At 50.7% G+C, this 18,245-nt stretch overlaps 1 protein-coding gene across 2 annotated transcripts in view; it reads left to right on the top strand.

Moving 5' to 3' along the window:
- rg (A kinase anchor protein rugose) overlaps nt 1-18,245 on the top strand; it is a 344,807-nt gene that overhangs the window by 187,059 nt on the left and 139,503 nt on the right. For both annotated transcript variants that reach the window (XM_075878095.1, XM_075878093.1), the window contains exons 36-37: nt 1,144-1,290; nt 2,034-2,170. In XM_075878095.1, the coding sequence (XP_075734210.1) occupies nt 1,144-1,290; nt 2,034-2,170 (284 nt within the window). The remainder of the gene's footprint in view (nt 1-1,143; nt 1,291-2,033; nt 2,171-18,245) is intronic.

Genomic DNA, 18,245 nt, shown 5'->3' with positions numbered 1-18,245 from the left:
GAAGAAAAATTTAAGGCGACAAAGAATGCTTGACTGGCTTTCCGCGGTGCCAAGATGGGCAGGTATCTGAACGTCGAAGAGCAACTGGTCCGACGTATACAGGAGCTACGACAAGACGGCTGTGCTTTGTCATTGAATATTGTGCAGACTGAGGCGTGCAGAATAGCCCGAGCTGATCAGACCTCCCTTTGCTTTCATATGCCGCGGAACACGACAGTGCGGGAGAAAAGTGCACGGCGTGTCATCGTTAGAACGTCTGGCGCTGATAAACACTGATGCACCGTAATGCTGGCGGTGACAGCAGATGAGTCCAAGCTACTGCCTTAGGTTATTTATTAAGCCGCTCCCAAAGACAAATTTCTCTCAAAGCATCTCGTCAGAGTCCAAGAAAAAGGCTGGATGAGTGCGGAACTCAGGGTGGATTGGGTGAAAACAGTCTGTGGTTGGCAGACAGTTGGTCTGTTGTTCCCGTCTTTGCTTGTCCCGGACAGTTTTCGTGGGCACCTAGTAGACTGCGTACAAGATGAGCCAAAGAAGCTGCGCATAAATCTGGTAGTGATTTCGGAGGCCTCACATCGATACTGAGCCTTTGAACGTGTCCTTGAATAAGCCTTTCAAGGACAATTTTAGTCTTTTTTTTTTTCTCTCTTTTGCTCCTTCCCTGTCTGTGTTTTTCTGGTGTTGCGCTGTAAGTTCACGGTGGATCCTAACCAACTGGCCCAACTTACCGTCTTGTTCAAGAAGCTATGCCTATATTATGGCTTTGGTCAATCACATGACTGCAATCGTCCATAGCAGCCATTTTTGGAGACTTCATATTTCAGTTTTAGAGTACTGTACAATGAGAATCTAAGCAGGTGTTTTTCTCTCTCATAATGGGTAGTCTAGGCAGTGGAATATTTTTTTATAGTAATACTTAGCTGATGTGGGTGGTAGTTTTGTTTGTATTATTTGACAATGAGATTAATGCTTAATTTGTTGTTTTTTATTTGTAGTGACTGTTGATTATGTTGATAATTACCTGTTGGTGGTTGCTCTTGCTTGTGGTGCATTGTTGGTAGATATTTTTGGAGACTACCTGCTGTTGATGTTCACAGCTTGAATGGTTGAATATAAAGACAGGCTTATGCATATTATGTTCAGGTGCTCCCGAGGATGCAATTTTACAAGCCCGTGAAGAGCTCCACCGTCAGCTGGCCATGACTCGGCGGCAACACCAGCTCCAGAGCACTGACCTCTTGGATGACAGCGACTTCTGGGATGACAAAGATCTCGACTCCGAACTCGCAGGTACTCAGTGGGTCAAGGGTGGACTTCACAGCGTATGACCTTTTATGGTTAGCTCTATAGCTATTGTCTGAAGGTAGAGGAAGCAGGTACTCACCAAAATGAAATCCGTGTCTCCACAAGTGCTTGTTCTTTATTGCTTCAGTATTTATTCCCTTCACAAAAGGGAATACTTTTAGTGAGGAGGACACATATTGAATGAAGGGAAAAAGAATGCGTTTGTCTGCTTTATTCATTAAATTTTTCCTTTGTTTTCATGAATTTGTCAAATAAGTTTTCATCACTGGAAGTGTTTGCATCTGAAATGTGAGAGGCTGTCATATTAGACGAGCTAAATAAATGTGTTGTTCAGTATATGTTCAGGTTAAAAGTTCAAGTTTTTTTGTAAACAAAATCAGAACAATCAGTACTAGGAGCATGACAAAGAGCAAAATGTGAAAGTGTGTTTAAAACTGTTGCATTGTACTTGAACTGAAGTTGAAGCCTTTTGAATAGCACCAATTAAATAAAATGTAGAGGAGGGTTATTTTTGGGATGTTACGCTTGGCAAAAGAAATGGCAAGGTGCAACTTTTAAACTGCCTAGGTTGTGAGGAGGGGAAGGAGGCTAGCAGAAGAGGTGTTTAGGCGACACGAAGGTGGTAAGCTTTGGGGCGGCAGTCAAAGAGGGCTCAAATTTTGTTTTAGGTGTGCTTTTATTCATTTTTAGCTGTAGTGAAATGTGCTATTACTTGCTTTTCCCTGCAGGGTCCGTAAGTCTTAGCACGAGATGTCGACTGATAGCTCCAGGAATCATTGCTCCCGGCATGCTGTCCATCACCCAATCTGAACTCTTCTTCGAGGTGGACGAGGACGACATTGAGTTCAAGAAGAACGACACCGAGGTAGGGGAATGCAACTGCATGGCTTTCTTGCTTGTTCTCAATAGGTTGAGAGTGTAGTTCTTAGGCCCCAATTTCTTCGTTGGGTGTTGGCATACCTGGTTTATCATCGCTGAGGGAACGACCGCAGTGAAACATGAAAGTGAATGTGGAGGGCACGGAGGATGGCAAAAAGGTGAGATAGAAAGCAGAATGCTTCAAGATACTACGGGTGCAGAGGGAATGACAAAAAGGTAAGGAGAAAACTGAAGTGCCGCAGGATTCTACAAGTTGACCCCAGAGAAGCTCATGTCATTTGGAAAGTCTGTTGGCAGTTGTTACTGTGAGTCGCGATTGCGTGCTGGCTCTCACATTCTTTAGATTAGAGAGGCAGTCACAATGCTTATCATTTCATTTGTGATTCGCTGTACAAAATGAATTACCCACATGGGTTAATATATCATGAAAAGAAACAATGCATACAGCTGTGCTCAAGTTTTGTATTCATAGTTATGTTTAAAAGACTGCTATAGATTTCTCATGCTTCTCTTGGCAAGTTGTCATCAATGGGCCAGACCACATCATCGGAGAGCCTCTAGAACAGGTCATTAAATGATAATCGTAATTCTACAACATAGTTACCGTGGCAGCCACAAAGCGCCATGTTAATTGATTATTCAATTATGTAGGGCAAACATGGTTAAGTATGCATGGAACTTCATACCCAAGATTAATAATTTTTTACATAAACACTTCTGGGTTATGTGAGCAGAAAAAGAGAGATATTACTCATTTGGGTACCAAGAGACCAAAGCAAATCGTATGGTTCACTTCCTTTCTTTTCATTACGTGCATAATCGGGTAAGTTGGTCCACGAATGCAAAAAAAAATAATAATAATAATGAGGAAGATGGCAGACAGTGTGAATGTGCGACTATGTGGCTACACAGGCCAAGGAAACATAAAGAGTAAATCAAGCAGTCTTGTAAGACGTGCTAACAAGCTCAAATGAACGCAATCTCATATCGCCGTGTTATCGCGCCGTTTTTGTTGGGTTCCATGCCTCTGCATTAGTGCTTCGAGTGCTGCAGCGAATTGCCGCTCTCATATGCAGACCAGTCCGAATGCGTCACCGTGGAATGACATATAGGTAAAAGAAACTTAAAAGTACACCAATTGGTTTGATAATATGTGGCCCTGATAAGCTCACGCCAACAATCTCAAAACGTCGTGTGAAAGTTTCTTGTTGTATATCTCTGCGTTAAACTGGGAACAATGAGTACAGATGCGGTGGTCCGGGGGGGGGGGGGGTACTGGCCAGCGCGTCTGTACTCATTGTTTCCAGTTGATGCACCGAATTACCTTCTCAACTCAACGCATTGCGATTCCACACAACACTATCGGCGGCACACAGCGTGTGGTCAACCGCGGGCTGCCCGCTTGGTCACGCCGGACCTGTCCGACTCGTCACGGGCGGCGTCTCGAGCGACGCGCACGAGCGCGTGCGTGTGGTCTGCGCGGGCAGCGTCGTCGACGTGTGTCGGATGACGGCGCCTGTCTTTTTGAGCTCACACAATGGCGCTCGGCCCTTCTGGGCGGACATTCGTCTATCGCCGCTTTTTGCTTTGGAAGCGCAAGAATGGCCGCCGCCGACCCGATGTCACGCGCCGCACCAGTTTGGGTCGTTCCGTGTTTTATATAAGATTGCTCGCGTCGTTATTATTATTATTATTATTTGCGCACCGCATACCAAGGTCAAATGCTGCCGATCTTCGTAAAAATTTTTCGCGGAACTCTTTTTTCGATGGTGGACGTTTAGTGTACTGTCAAGTCATTGGCCATTGAAGTTATCGACGTTACGCGAGCCCCCCCCCCCCCCCCTCACATCAATAAAAAAAAAAGTTCACCCATATCGTCATGGTGAATGCCGCCAACGGTGCGAAGCACCATGCAGCATTTACTGTCAATCATTCGCGAAATGACAATGTTTGATAAATGTTCCCGCGCTCTCAGCTCCGGATATGCTTGTCGACGTTGCCGTATTGCTGCAGAGTTCGGGGTCGGACTGGTGGCGTTGCCGCTGAGCCGCCACGCGGATGCACATGGCGGCGCCACGACTGCGGGGAGCGCGCGCCTGTGACTCCTGGCGGCATAACTGCGCTGTAACGGTGTTGATCGACGCGGTTGTTTTTCGCGCGGCGCCGCTCATATGGCGCACCCGCGCTTAGACTATGCAGTGCGGCATCGACGGATTGTTGACGGATTGTTGACGGATTGTGAGGTCTTAAGCTGCGCCCATAATCGAAGTGCGGCTGTGCCTTTGCCCGTAACGACCGCGTGTTCGCGCGCACAAAAGCTTTTGTCCCTAGCGACGGAGTGCGCGATATAACTGGTTGGGAAGTGAGCGTAGGATTCTTCTTTGAGGCAAACTGGACTTTGGTTCCTCGTAGTAGTCCTAGTCATAGTCGTAGTGTGTAACCAGTGTACGTACCCGTTTGTGAGCCCTGCCAGTGCCGTAAAGAGCCATCTTCTCTACCAGCCGGATACTTTTTCAACCGATCGATGTTTCCACTCAACCTTTTAGGGGCGAAGCTCCTTAAAGCGGCACCCGTTCGTTTTTCGTAGTAGTCCTAGTCGTAGTCGTAGTGTGTAACCAGTGTACGTACCCGTTTGTGAGCCCTGCCAGTGCCGTGAAGAGCCATCTTCTCTACCAGCCGGAAACTGGACTGGCTTGCGCCACACAACCATAGGCGTGCGTAGAGTTCCGCTTCAGGGCGGGAGGAAGGGGGCGGGGGTGAAGTGTCGTTGCAGCGCCTCCCTCCCTATTATGTCAATGTATGGAGCTGATTTTGCGCCCACCTCGTAGGTGACTAGGGGGGAGGTGCCTCTCCTGCTTCCCCCCCCCCCCCCGAGTGCATGCCTAAGCAACAAAAATAATAATGATCGAATCGGCTTGCGTTTTTTTTTTTTTTGAAAACCTTACGCTCGCTACTTTACTATTGGGAGTGCTGCGTCATGCTCGTAGCCGGACAACCCAAGTGAAGCACGCGAGGTTGTTGTGTGGCATAAAGACGTCCCGAATACTCTTTTTTTGTCTTCGAGTGTATCACTTTACTCTATCGAAGGGGAGTTTTCGGTAGTCCACATGTCGACCTTTATCCGCTGATCTTGCGGTACATTGCCGCTTCCTTCGTTTTATACCTATAATAGATGTGTACGCAATGTAACTTACGCAACGTCGTATTATGCTAGACAACTTCCGATATAGCGTAGCCCGCGTGAAATAACCGCGCGAAAACACAAACATCTCTTGGAAACGCCAGAAATGGGAAGATGGAAGCTGCCGGCGAAACAAAAAAAGTCCGTAGACGGTGGTTGTTGTGCTCGAGCCGGTCTTTCGACAAATGGACTTGTCTTGTTCAAGGCTAGAACTGATTTCAGTTCTGAAGATTTCAGAACTGAAATCGGTTCTGGTCTTGAAGAAGACCAGGGGCGGCGTCTGAGGGCTTGGTACGAGTCCCGCCTCGCGAAAAAAAAAATTATATCGTCAGGAATTTCGCTCAGTCTTTCCCTCTCTCTCCCTCTCTTCTCGCTCCCTCGCGCATCAGAGTTAATGCATTCCACGCCGGACAAGTACGTGCACGTGTTCTGGCAGTGAAGCAGAGGATGAAGGAGTGGACGAAGAGAGTGCGTGACGGTTCATTATGAAAAGTTTCTTATCTACGACACATCACGTTAAAGAACCCGAGGTGGTCGAAATTTCCGGAGCCCTCCACTATGGCGTTTCTCATAATCATATGGTGGCTTTGGGACGTCAAACCCCACATATCAATCAATATCTACGACACATGACAAACCTCGACCATAACAGCTTAGCTGTAAAATAAACGGTGTGATAGGCTTCGCCGGTGCTGAAATGTCGTCTCCGTAGCTGGAATGGGGACTGAAGAATACCCACTACCATGTTAATAGAGAGGTCGACAAATTCTACAGTTTTATTAATTTCATGGAGCGTGCATTGATAGACTCGTGTAAAGTTGTGGAAGCGTCTCTTTCTACCTCTCGCTTTTTGTGTGTGTTTCGGCATGCTCCACGTCGCCTTTGGCCTTCGCAAAAAACGCACTCGATCGGCTGCAGGCGGGGGAGGAGGAACTGCACCGTAAAAAGTAGGAGCGCATCGCGAAGAATGACGTCAGCACACCTTCTCGCTGACGCAGCCGAAAATGCAAACACCTTGTCAGAATAGGTGGCCGGGCTGATGTGGATTGGTGTCTGAGTGCTAACGTCACACTATACGGTATGTCCGGGCCCGCGCATCGCCTTGGGGGGAGGCTGGGAGGTGCTGTATTTTACTGACAGTGTTGGCGCGTCGGCCTTCTTCAACGAAACGGGTCTCGGAGGCACTTGACAGCCAGAAGCAAGCTGGGAGCGGAGCATCCGAGTCTGGCGATCGAGGGCGACGGCGTTGACGGCGCGTCGGACAGCCGCCGCCCGCATCGCGTCCATTTGTCCGTCACGCGGTGTACGGCGGCTGCCTTGGCGTCCGCTCCTGTCCGTCGTCGCGGCGATGATGGGATCGACGACGCCGCCCCTGGGGTGTCGGTCGAGCTCGCGTGCACCTCTGTAGAGAGGAGGAAGTTCCGTGCACTGTTATTCGAAACGCGTGTCACTTCAGGCACCGAGTGGAGCAAGGCAGCTCTTTCCGCGTGCCGCACCTGTTGCAGCAGGAAAGCTTGAACGTGTCGGATTTCCCTGCAGGGAATTTTTTCTGACTCGTGTATTCAGAAGAGGAAAATAATTCTCAAAACGAATGCAGAAAGAAAGACTGAACAGGTTCCGACGTTTTGTTGCGGTAGCATCGGAGACGAAGTTGTGGCAATGTCTCTGTCATGTCTCCGTTGCAGTGCCAGGGTCGTTACACGCCCGATGTACACAGTGTAAGGTACACTGTAAAAGCAAACACGCGGGTGCGAGACCAGTGGTCCGCGGCAACGGTCCGCAGAGCTCCTGGGGACATTTCGAAATGCGGCGCGTGCGCATTGGTTCACCAAATTGGTGTGGGCCGTGCGTCGTCTGCTAGCGAGCCACGACCCTTCACGATTTTCATTGCGCACTGTGAATCAACTGATACTGACTCGGCCTTTCGCTTCTTTGATAAGCCGATATTTCATGGTCAAAAGGGCGATCTCAGAATGTTAGCTGAATCAGACTTCAATAGCCTATAGCTGTTACCTAAAGTGGCCAGTTATGGCGAGCACTGTGTGAAAAATATGACGGGCTTAAAGGTGACATAGCTTGACAAATAAAAATTGCCGGCATAAATCATAAAACAACACATTTCTTGCGCCTGCTCGAAATCCGATGAGCAGCTAGCAGAGTGCCAGCTGGATAAGTTCGCACTGCGGAAATACGGAAGCGCTTTGCAACGCTTTCGTCCACACATGCGCAGAAGTAGCAGACGAGACTGGGCTCGCGCTGCCATTGCGATTCTATGCGCATGCGCCGCATTTAGAAATCTTGCCACCGGTTAGCGCCACGTGACCCGCCGGATACGCGCCGGCCACGAGCTCGCTAGTTCCCTCTTAGCAGTGGACCGTATACTGTGTATACACGTCGGCCAGTCTAGAGCATTGCACAACCCCAAACTTCGGCAGGGGGTTCAGCCCCTTCGACGTTCGACTTCCTTCATTTTAACTACAGACCTGGCTAAGCGCCTGGATTCTGCAGGGTAGTATATTAGATGCGAAGCAGCTTATGCCGGAGTTCAATCCGGTGTGCGTAACCACCCCTTCTGCGCATGCGCAACAGCTGACCCAAGCACTGCCCAAGAACGCACTCACGTCATAGTGCGCTTCGGCCTGTAAAGGGGCTATAGGTAAAACGCAGCTGCCTCTCCGCCTTACCCTCTCTCTGCAATCGTGTGATGGCGTCGGGGGAACGAGATTCTGCAGATGCGCGATAAACCAACGCGTTGTATCCTAGTCAGAACAGTCGATCCATGCGCTGCTTCCCATGCCACTCATGGTTCCCTTTAGGGGCATTTTTAGTCAGCTACCTACGTTGTGGTCCACATGTTGCAGCTGTTATTTTTCATATCTTTAATTCAAATGTCACCTAATAGGCTCTTCAGGGCCGTCCCCGAGGATCTCTCAAGATGTTTCTCGAACGGTTGATCCCTGCAGCAGTTTATCTATCCCCAGGCGCAGCAACAACCGTTGGGCAAATGAAGTTTATTCAGCTCAACTCGCCTCGTATTACAATATCAGTTGGATAACGATCGTTCACGTATGGAGCGGCGAATACGAGAGACTACATGCCTGAAAGGTTCCCACGTCCGCCGTGGTCGATTTAGATTCGTTCTAGGGAATTCTGGCCTGTTATGGAGAAACTACGGACTTAATATTTCTGGTGACTTGGCTGCTTTCGTGCTTAGCGGCACAGTTACGTCCACCCCTGTACTGCTTGTGCTAAGACCTAAACCAATATGGACGTCGGAGTTTCCATATATCCGCTCTTTCGCGGCCTCTCTACGCGCGCCTTCATTATGCGCATCAGCCGTATTCCACTTTCTGACTGAACCATTTTCTACTCTGGCTGTTTGTGTATGTTGGTAAGACATGATAGAAACTGAAAAGCGTACACGACAAGGACAGAGAAGATGTTTGAGACACGCAAGTGATGTGTGTCTCAGGCCTCTTCTCTGTGTCCTTGTCTGGTGCGCCTTTAGTTGCCCCTTTTCCCTGCGCTGCATTCAACTTCGTCAGTCGCGCCTGAACTCGCCCTGCGCCTACTGTGACACTAGTCGTGTTCAGGGCGCGGGAGCGCTCAGAATACAAGTGCACGCCTCGCAAGAGTAAACTCTGACGCCAAGTTTGCTGTGGACGCGCCATACGTGTAATCAGCGGCACCGCCGCGCTTCGGTGGCGTCACTGGGTGCTTCTTCGCGGTACATTGCACGCCGGGATCGAGGGGCGCCGGTCGTGCGATGCTGTCCGGCAGTTGGCCACTCTCGCTGCGGTTCCTCTTCACCGCGTTACGCCGGTGATTGACTGCTGCCGGCGCGCCCCGCTAAGCGGGAGGTGCGGGCACCTCGCGTCTTTCTGTTCCCCCTCCTCCCCCTTTTAGCGTTCGTTCCTGATGGGCGCCTGACGCCCTAAGCGCCCGTTGTCACGGCCGATCACGGGGCACGCGCGGCCACCGAATGCCGTCCACTGGCGTCTGCGGTGTAGGTGGTCCGGCTTGCTGCCGCTCTCGCTCCATCCACCCCGTTCTTGATTCTCTATCGCCCTGTCTTATTGCCAGTTTTCTCGTGCACCCCCCCCCCCCTCACTCCTTCCGCTCTCTCTGACGTGTCGTGAGAAAAATAGCCAGGGGGCTGTGAGTAAATTGTCGTTTATGGGTTGCGCGTACGTTCCACGAAGTTTCACCTTTAGCTCATTTTCGTCGTTGGAAACTCTAGTTTGGTCGTTTGGTTCATTCGTTGCCGCGCGCGCGCGCGCGCGCGCGTGTGTGTGTGTGTGTGTGTGTGTGTGTGTGTGTGTGTGTGTGTGTGTGTGTGTGTGTGTGTGTGTGTGTGTGTGTGTGTGTGTGTGTGTGTGTGTGTGTGTGTGTGTGTGTGTGTGTGTGTGTGGAGAGAGAAAGCAAGAGAGGTAACTCAGAAGAAGCATCATGCTGACTCGGAAATACAATCAGGGGCGTCTTCTGTGCGGGTGGCATTTTCAGGGCACGACTCGCCCGAAGCTGCGTATACGTGCTGCTGTTCGATCGCGTATGAAATGCTGTTGTGGCGTTGCAATACATAAAGAGGCAGTGGGGGCATCCTTGTACGGAAAGCGAGGTCTGCTTCAGGGACCATTAATCAGTGCGTCGTTGCATTCCCTGACGCGCCGCGGGAGCACGTGTTGTGTATACGCAGCTTTCTACTACGGCACGGTCCGAGAGGCTCGTCGCGATCGGTGGTGGCGCCGCCTTCGACGTCGGCTATCCGTCCAGCGCGCTGCGTCCGTTGCCCGCTGCGCGCATTCCGGCGCGCTCTTGACCTCCGCGCCGAAGCGGAGCGCACCTATACAGGTCGGATGACTAACGAGCGTGGGCCCGGCAAACCCATTTCATGTCGCGCCTTCTCATTCTTCTGTGCGGGGTTCGGTATACCGATGGCTTCACGACAGCGACCCGCGATGCGCCGAATGAACTTCGGTTACGAGTCAATTCCAGTCGCCGCGGTGGTATACGGCGGTTACGGTGCGCTGTTTGCCAACTCGAACGAAGGTTGTGGGTTCGATCCCGACCGGTTTGGTTACCGGCTCGTGCACGTACGTTTAGTTGCACGTTAAGAAACACCAGAATGTCGAGATGTCCGGAGTTCTTCACTACGGAGAGCCCCGTAGTTATATCGTGGTTTTGTGAGAACGAAGAACGTTGAGCTTGTTTGGGTGAATCATTTAAGGAAATAAGGAAAGGTAGGTATTTTCTGTGTGTATAGCATAACACGATTGGTGTGACACGAACTCAAGTTTATTACACTGTTGCGGGTCACGATGCTCTATGCGTCACCATGTCTCGGCTGAATATCGAGCTAAGTCATGATCGTGCTGTGAGGTCGTGCTGTGAGACACCGAACCTGTACCTTATTGAAAAAAAAAATGGCGCGAATCTACATGTTACACTGTAAAGGTCGTCGAAAGACGATAGTCTTGGGTCTGGAGGGAGTGAACAAAACGTTTGTTTGATGTTCTGCGCAAGAAAATCGGTGAACGGTATTCTGAAGGTGCTGCTCTAAAGTGCCTCGAGCGTGTAGCGGAGGCAAACAAGCGAATCTATGTTAGACACAAGCGCCATCTGGCAGTTATCTCCGAAAACGAAGGCGTGCGCGACCACGGAGAAAGATGCGTGCCAGTCTCGGAAATGATAAGGTGTAGAATGCAAAGCGACGGGCAGGTGTCACCACCGTGTCGTCGTAGCAAAGCGTTGGAAACACCTTCTTGAGCATCGCGTTACACTGTCAGCGCAGCGCGATAGACGCTACAGTCCTTAGAGTTACTTGTGTGTGCCTCTTCTAGTATAAAGGCAGACGTACAAAACATATACGTGCTGTTATGGCGCCTCAGATACGCGCAATATTTGCTTTTTTAATTGACAATCGCACAACTATGAACGCTAAACCTTGAGCCTTATTGGTGGGTGCTGCGGATGGGGTTGGCCGTTAGGTGCCGTTTGAGGTAACGTTAGGGCGGACAAACAGACAAATATACATGCAGACAGACCAAAATTTTTCCGTCGAAGGTCCCCAAGAAAGACTATCGTCTTTAAAAGTCTTAAGAAATGTTTGCTGGAGAGTTAAATGCAGTTACATAATTATTTATTGTTTTAAACACCGTATGACTATTGTAACAGCTGCGAGTACGTACGTCTCTCCCATTTTTTGTTCGCATGAAGAGCTATAGCTCAAACCCGAAGAAGTCTTGGGAAAGTGACGGCCTCTCGGGTTATGTCAGAACAGTGCACGAATAAATACTGACTGAGCCCCCCCCCCCTTCGCCCTGGCCTTGTATATATATATATATATATATATATATATATATATATATATATATATATATAATTTTGTGTGTGTGTGTGTGTGCGTGTGCGCGCCAAGGGTGGCGTAAAGGTGAGCTTCAAAAACTTGAGGGTGGAGAGAGGAAGGAGGGGGGTGTCAACTACGGGAAGACGGAGCATGAAGAATGGGGCTCGCACGTCCGACTCACCGCGGTGCGCCTTCCACTGGTCCCCCCACACCCCCTTACGCTTTTGTTTGTAGAATCACGGGCTCTTCGCTTTGCGTAGCGATGACGACGTTCTACGTGGACGATGGAGCGTGTGCACACGCCCACCACATCGCGGCGCTCAACTCGGCTCCGCATCCGCGTTCTTCACATGCCCGTTCTTGCATTCGTGTGGTGCCCTCGGCCTTTCGCTATACGACACACGAGCGAGCGACGTGTAGGGGTGCTCCGAAAATTTTCCTGAACAGCGCCGCGATGGAAAAAGAGTTGTCGACTGGCCTTGTCGCAGTGCACCCTGAACCGCTCTGGGTGAGCTCTTCAGAAACAGTTGGTATTGCACCTTTGCCCCCAACACAACCTGTTAACGTGTAAGTCTAGGAAACTGTACGAAAACCCACATGTTGCCGCACAGAACCAAAAATGATCACGTGGGATTATGGCGCGCGTGGCGTAATTCCCTGCGGGGGTGTGCATGCAGGCTCCAGGCATCGCTATATATACGCGTGCGAACTATATGCAGACTTAAACGAAACCTGTGATGGCAGGGGCTTCCCCAGCAAACGGAAGACGGAGCAGGCCTCCCGGAATCTATCTACGTTCCCTTCGTCGCACTTCAGCGAGTCAGCGCGCGCTGTCGCTGATGAAGTGGAGGCGCGCGCGATTGCGCGAAGCGATATACACGCTCGAGACGTTGCGAACACGCATTCGTGGTGAAAATAGAATAAAGGCTGCCTGCATGCAGCTCGCCGAGGGCCACGGCTCGACGTGACGTGAAGTTGATGAGAAGTTGTGTACACTCGTCCGTGATGGATGCGTTTCCTTTTTTTTTTTTTTCTCTCTAGGCGCTCACGTTTGGGACGGGCGCCCTTGCATGCGGCGTATGTGTGTGTATACCTGCTCGCACCTGTATGCGTACACGTTTGCATGCGCGTGCGTTCGCGTGGCTGACTCTTGTTCGACGGCCCGTCGGTCGGGTTCCTTCGTATCATTTATACGCGGCCACGCCTCAAGGGCCGCCGCTGGGGATGACGCTCGTTTGTCCCTGTCTTGTTTCCTGCTTGACGTGCTTCGCATGCTTGCCAAAGCGTGGCACTTTTGGAGCGCGGGCGGTCACCAGAACTGATGAGGCCGAGGATGGACGAGTTTTGGGAATAAGTAATTGTATAACCACAAACTTGTATATCGCGCCCCGTGAAGCCACCGTACAGTGTGGCAACTTTGTGTTAAGCCACCGTCGTCGTTTCAACGAGCGTCGCACACTTACACTGTATATATGTGAGTTTATAAATATAACATGCAGGAAAGATAGCGCGAAATTGAGCGTACGGACATCCGTCATCGTGCACTTACTTCACTAGATGCTGTGTTTCGCTCCTGCATAATGTGACCGAGCAATCAGGAGTTTGAGATAGTGCGAATGCAGGCGTCTCCCTGCGTCTGTGCTTGGTTTCTAATATGGCGCTCGAAGTGGATCGGGGCGGCCATTTTCAGAACTTTCTCTGCTCTTTCTGGAGCGTCATAACGTGCCTCGCTTAGCGCAACAGCCTACAGTATACCTTATTGTTTCAGCTTTCGAGCTGCGAAGCCGCAGTACTACTTTCGCTCGTGAGCGTCAGCGTTCGCCAGGGTCCGCGGATTGCGAGCTGTCGCCGGTTTCGTGGGTCGCGTGAAGAAACCGTGAAGAGGGTGAGAGCATGACGTTTCGGAACATTCCGTCAACGTGCTCTGTAAACGTTGAGACTGATAGACTGCAGAAAGACCGTAAGCGCGTCACGCTGCCTACATCTACAGTGGGCACTGGACCTCTTCACGGCCGTAGAATCCTTTCGTCGCCGCACATGAGAAGGCGGTGCTCGATGGTTTGATTTGATTGATATGTGGGGTTTAACGTCCCAAAACCACCATATGATTATGAGCGACGCCGTATAGTGGAGGGCTCCGGAAATTTCGACCACCTGGGGCTCTTTAACGTGCACCCGAATCTGAGTACACGGGCCTACAACATTTCCGCCTCCATCGGAAATGCAGCAGCCGCAGCCGGGATTCGAGCCCGCGACCTGCGGGTCAGCAGCCGAGTACCTTAGCCACTAGACCACCGCGGCGGGGCGGTGCTCGATGGTTGAGAGTATAATTGTGTGTAGAGGGTGAGACTGAGAACGAGATTAAGGTGACCCTCAGTTTGGAGCTGAGACGGAGGGAAGCGGATTGTACGAGCTTGTTTAACTTTTTAATCAATCTGACCCTCTCTGACTATTCCATTCCCCGCGAGCGAGGTGTCGCGGTGCAGCCAACTTGCGGGCTTCTGTGAATCGTACTACTTGTAGAGAAATCTCGGTGCATGTACCGATCTTTAGGCGTGTATACGGTATATATTTGTCAGATTAAAAGATGCTATCAACGTACACGTGGCGTTTGCTATTTGTGGCTTCTCAAACTAGCTTTAGCACGTTAAAGAACCCCAGGTGGTCTAAATTTCCGGAGCCCTCCACTACGGCGTCTCTCATAATCATATAGTGGTTTTCGGACGTTAAACCCCACATATCAATCAATCAATCAAACTAGCTTTAGGTATGGAAGCACTTTTTAAATTGTGCTTTCCAGATCAGTGTACACTAGCAACAGCTTTATGGTCGTCGTTGGCTATCATCTGCCTTGTAGTACCGATTCTATGTAGCACCTGTTCTTATCAGCTCATCGTCTGGTATAATGGCTCACGTCATACAGAGAGGGGCGGCTTAATGCTATCCCATGGTAGAATACGAAGTACCCAAAATCGTTAAACGATTTTTTTTTTTAAACACAGAGCCCTGTAAGGGTCGCGGTTCTCCCTTTCTAGCACTCTCTCGGGTTCAAATTTCATTGTTATACCTCGACACACGGGCGAGCCTTAATACACTTCGCCTCTATAGTGATGACGCAGTGATACATCGACTCAGTCACACTCTGCTCGATTGCGCAATCGCGCAACGGCAAAAGGGGAGCAACGGTCCAAGAACTGCTCCATTTCGACCAATATGTGGATATTTTGACAGGTCTATATGTCACTTGAGAGGGCCAGAACGTCTGCGAGCAACTTGGCCGTGTCACCTCTGGCCGTGTGAATAAGCCCTACACTGCCGAGTGACATTTAAAACGAAAGCGTGACATCTACCGCATCGCACGAGACGCAGCGTTTGCCTGCAAGACGCGCGCTCTCGTGAACTAAAAACGAACGTCACGGTGGTCCGTGCAAGGTCATCCTTCTTTTCCACTGGACGCGTGACTTGTTTTTATCGTTGTTTCTCTGTAGTCCTCGGCGTCATCTCGCGCAAGAGGGACATTTGTTTTGCGCCCGCCGGGAATGCGTGCGGAAAGCCTTCGGTGACCTCCCGCGCTCGCGCTGGCCGGGGCAGGCTGGCCGGCGCCGCTCCCGGGGTGCGCGACATTCGAAACAACGAAGCCACTATACACGCGGTGTATAGCGACGGGGAGAGGTGCTGGTCCGTTTAGGAGAAAAATGGCGCGCAGTTCTTCTCTCACCCTCCACTCTTCGTGTTTGCTTTGCCACCACAGCGCCGGTGAAGTTGTGTGTTGGAAGACTGTAAAGACAAAAGAAGGCAACGCTCCCGAGAGAGAGAGAGAGAAGGAGACGCGTTCCCTGTCCCGACACGGAAGAATAATGTTCCGATGCGACGAGAGATGAGTTTTACTACTCGATGCGCGCGCTTCATTTCGAGGCCTGCAGCGGCGCTCGATGACTGCAGCTAGCGCCCTCCCTCTCCTGCACCAGCTCACCGTGCAGCCGCTGGGCTCTCTACTGTATACGGCTTCACTAAATCGGTGCAGCCTGTAGCGGAGCCAGACGAGTTCCAAGGCATATGGAAGAGGCTGTGGTTTAGCTACACTGCAGGGCTCCGAAACCGCACACCACTTATGTAAACGCATAGGCCGACCTACCGGGGGTGGCCCACGGTGGTCATGGCGTTGCGATGCGCTGCGGAACACGATTTTGCGGGTTCGACTCCCTGCGGCAGTGGTTGCCTGTAGAGGAAGATTTCGATGTAGGTGAACACGGAAAGAGAAAGGGGGGAGGGAGAAAATAAAGGGAATGCTCGTGTACTTAGATTGAAGGGAACGATTAGAAAATCTTACGTGGCGGAAATTATTAGAGATACACATTCCCAACTCACATGTACACGCACACACACAATGCATAGGTTTAGAACGTTGAACACTGCAACGTACAGTTGTACCTGTAGGACCTGCGCATCACATTCTCGTGCGAGATACGCTGCGCAAGTGACGCGACGTTTGCGTGCGTCCGGAGCATGAGCACTATTACCTCTTCCGCTTGTGCTTGTTACCACCGTCTCCATTTTCTGTTTCTGCGCTCCACTTTAGTGTAGCTATGACTGCTCCACGCAACGGGGCTCTGTGCATCTGTAGGTCCACCGCCTTGTCATTATTGTGTCGCTGAACGGCGTGGCCTGCTGTTCATGTGTGAAGGAGTGTCGTAAAGTTTCTCCGAAAACTCGGTAGAATCATGCTAAATTGTTCATCCCTTGTATTCATTGTCGGATTTGTTCAGTTACGGCCAGTCTGCTGTCATTTCAGCCAGCATCTATAACTGGCAGCTGACGCTCTTGAGCCGTGACATAGCACGTATACATATACTGTCGCTTGTGCACATTTTGCCAAGTATATAGTTGTTGAAAAAAAAAATGTCAGTTTTGCAAAGTGATTGCGTGCATTCCACAACGAATGGTTAACTCTATAACTGTCGTGGAGTATGGTTCTCACATGATTGACAGACTACGGCTCTCACACTATGGTGCTACATTTTTCTCTCCAACTTCAAGTAAATTTTCGTTCCGATGTTCATCCCCGGGCCTTCATAAAATAGCCTCCTTTCCATTCCAAGGGGTTGGTCGTTCACCTCGAGTGAATGAGTAGCACAGTGCGAGACCACTCACAACCGTGTTACAGTTGCACTCGTTCGTTTACCTTGATTTTTTTTCTCTCAATTTACCTGTGGACCGTTCCTTACCACTGCACGGTTTTCGTGACCGTGAATGTCTCGAACCGGACGGTGGGAGACGAGGTTCTCGGCCAGAGAAGGTCGGCCCTGGCGCCGCGGGAAACCGAGTCCGGCGACCGCCGCGAGGAGGACCCGAAGAGCGATCGCCACGTCGAGGCCTGTGTGTACACACCACACTGCAGCGCCCAGCATCATCTGGGAGGGGTGGCGGTCGGCGCTGCCGGAGCCACTTGCGCCGTTCTCTTCGCGGGAGCCAATTAACAAATGGCTTCCTCATCTCCGGGGTGGCCCGTCTCGAGACTCTTTCAATTACGGGCGTCGCCTCCCCCCCTCTTTTTTTTTCTTTTTTCGTACGTTCAGAGTCTCGCTCCAAGGTGTGCGCGCCCGTTCTTGCTCGTCGGAGAAACAAAAAAAAAGGGGGGGGGGGGCAGCGACGATGTTGTTTTGCTTTGTTCGCTGCAAGAGGAGAAAAAAAAAACTATATTCGCCAACAGGATGGATATTCCAACCCCACCTCGCTCCGCACATTTCTGGTACGTGCGTGTGTGTACGGCCGATGCCGCGAAGAAAGGTGCACGTCGTCACGTTCCCGCGTGCTTTCTTGCTTTTCCATCGGCGCTCGTGGTATAGTTTCCCGGACTACGTGAGTCACGTTTCCCGCACGTGAAACGGGGCGTCTTGGAATACGAATACGAGCGGCTGTTTCAGCGACTGCTGTGTGCTGTAAACGTCGTAAGAAATGCGTATAGGATGGGTGCGTGGTCAACTACTTTTATCTGGGTATGGATGTCAACTGTGTTTACCCTCCGATCGGGAGAACCGGCGAAGCGTTCGATGCGCAGCACTACAACGCTTGATTATACATAATGTATCTGCGTGCGGTTACTATAGCTTGTCGCTTCCAAGCAGTTTGCAACGGCCTATATACGCCTGGTTGTGGAATCGAAGCGACGTCCCATTTCAGGCCGAACGGTGTGTGTCGTGTGGCTGCCGTTAGCAGACCGGTGCGACGTGTTGCTGTGCGTGGGCTCCGTGGACAGTGGTTTAGGCTGTATTCTAAAAGAGACTCTCAGTGACCCTTCTTTTACATGGTGCGAAGGGAAGGAAAGTTTAATCTCTTATTGCTTTACACCAGCTGTTTTTTCGTTTCCATCGTAAAAACGTGTTACTTCCGCTTCTAATTAGCCCGTTACACTCTCGCTTGACGGGTTAATTGCGCTGGAATCGCGCGTTCTTGCGTTTACCTGCCCTGACATTTCATTTCGGGAAGCATGTATTTATACGGGGCGCGAGGTATTATACTGCGCAGTATAGCGTA

This window comes from Rhipicephalus microplus, chromosome 2 (genome assembly GCF_043290135.1).
Source record: "Rhipicephalus microplus isolate Deutch F79 chromosome 2, USDA_Rmic, whole genome shotgun sequence".
NCBI lineage: Eukaryota > Metazoa > Arthropoda > Arachnida > Ixodida > Ixodidae > Rhipicephalus > Rhipicephalus microplus.
The sequence above is the reverse complement of the archived record's forward strand: the minus strand, read 5'-3'. Positions and strand labels throughout refer to the sequence as shown.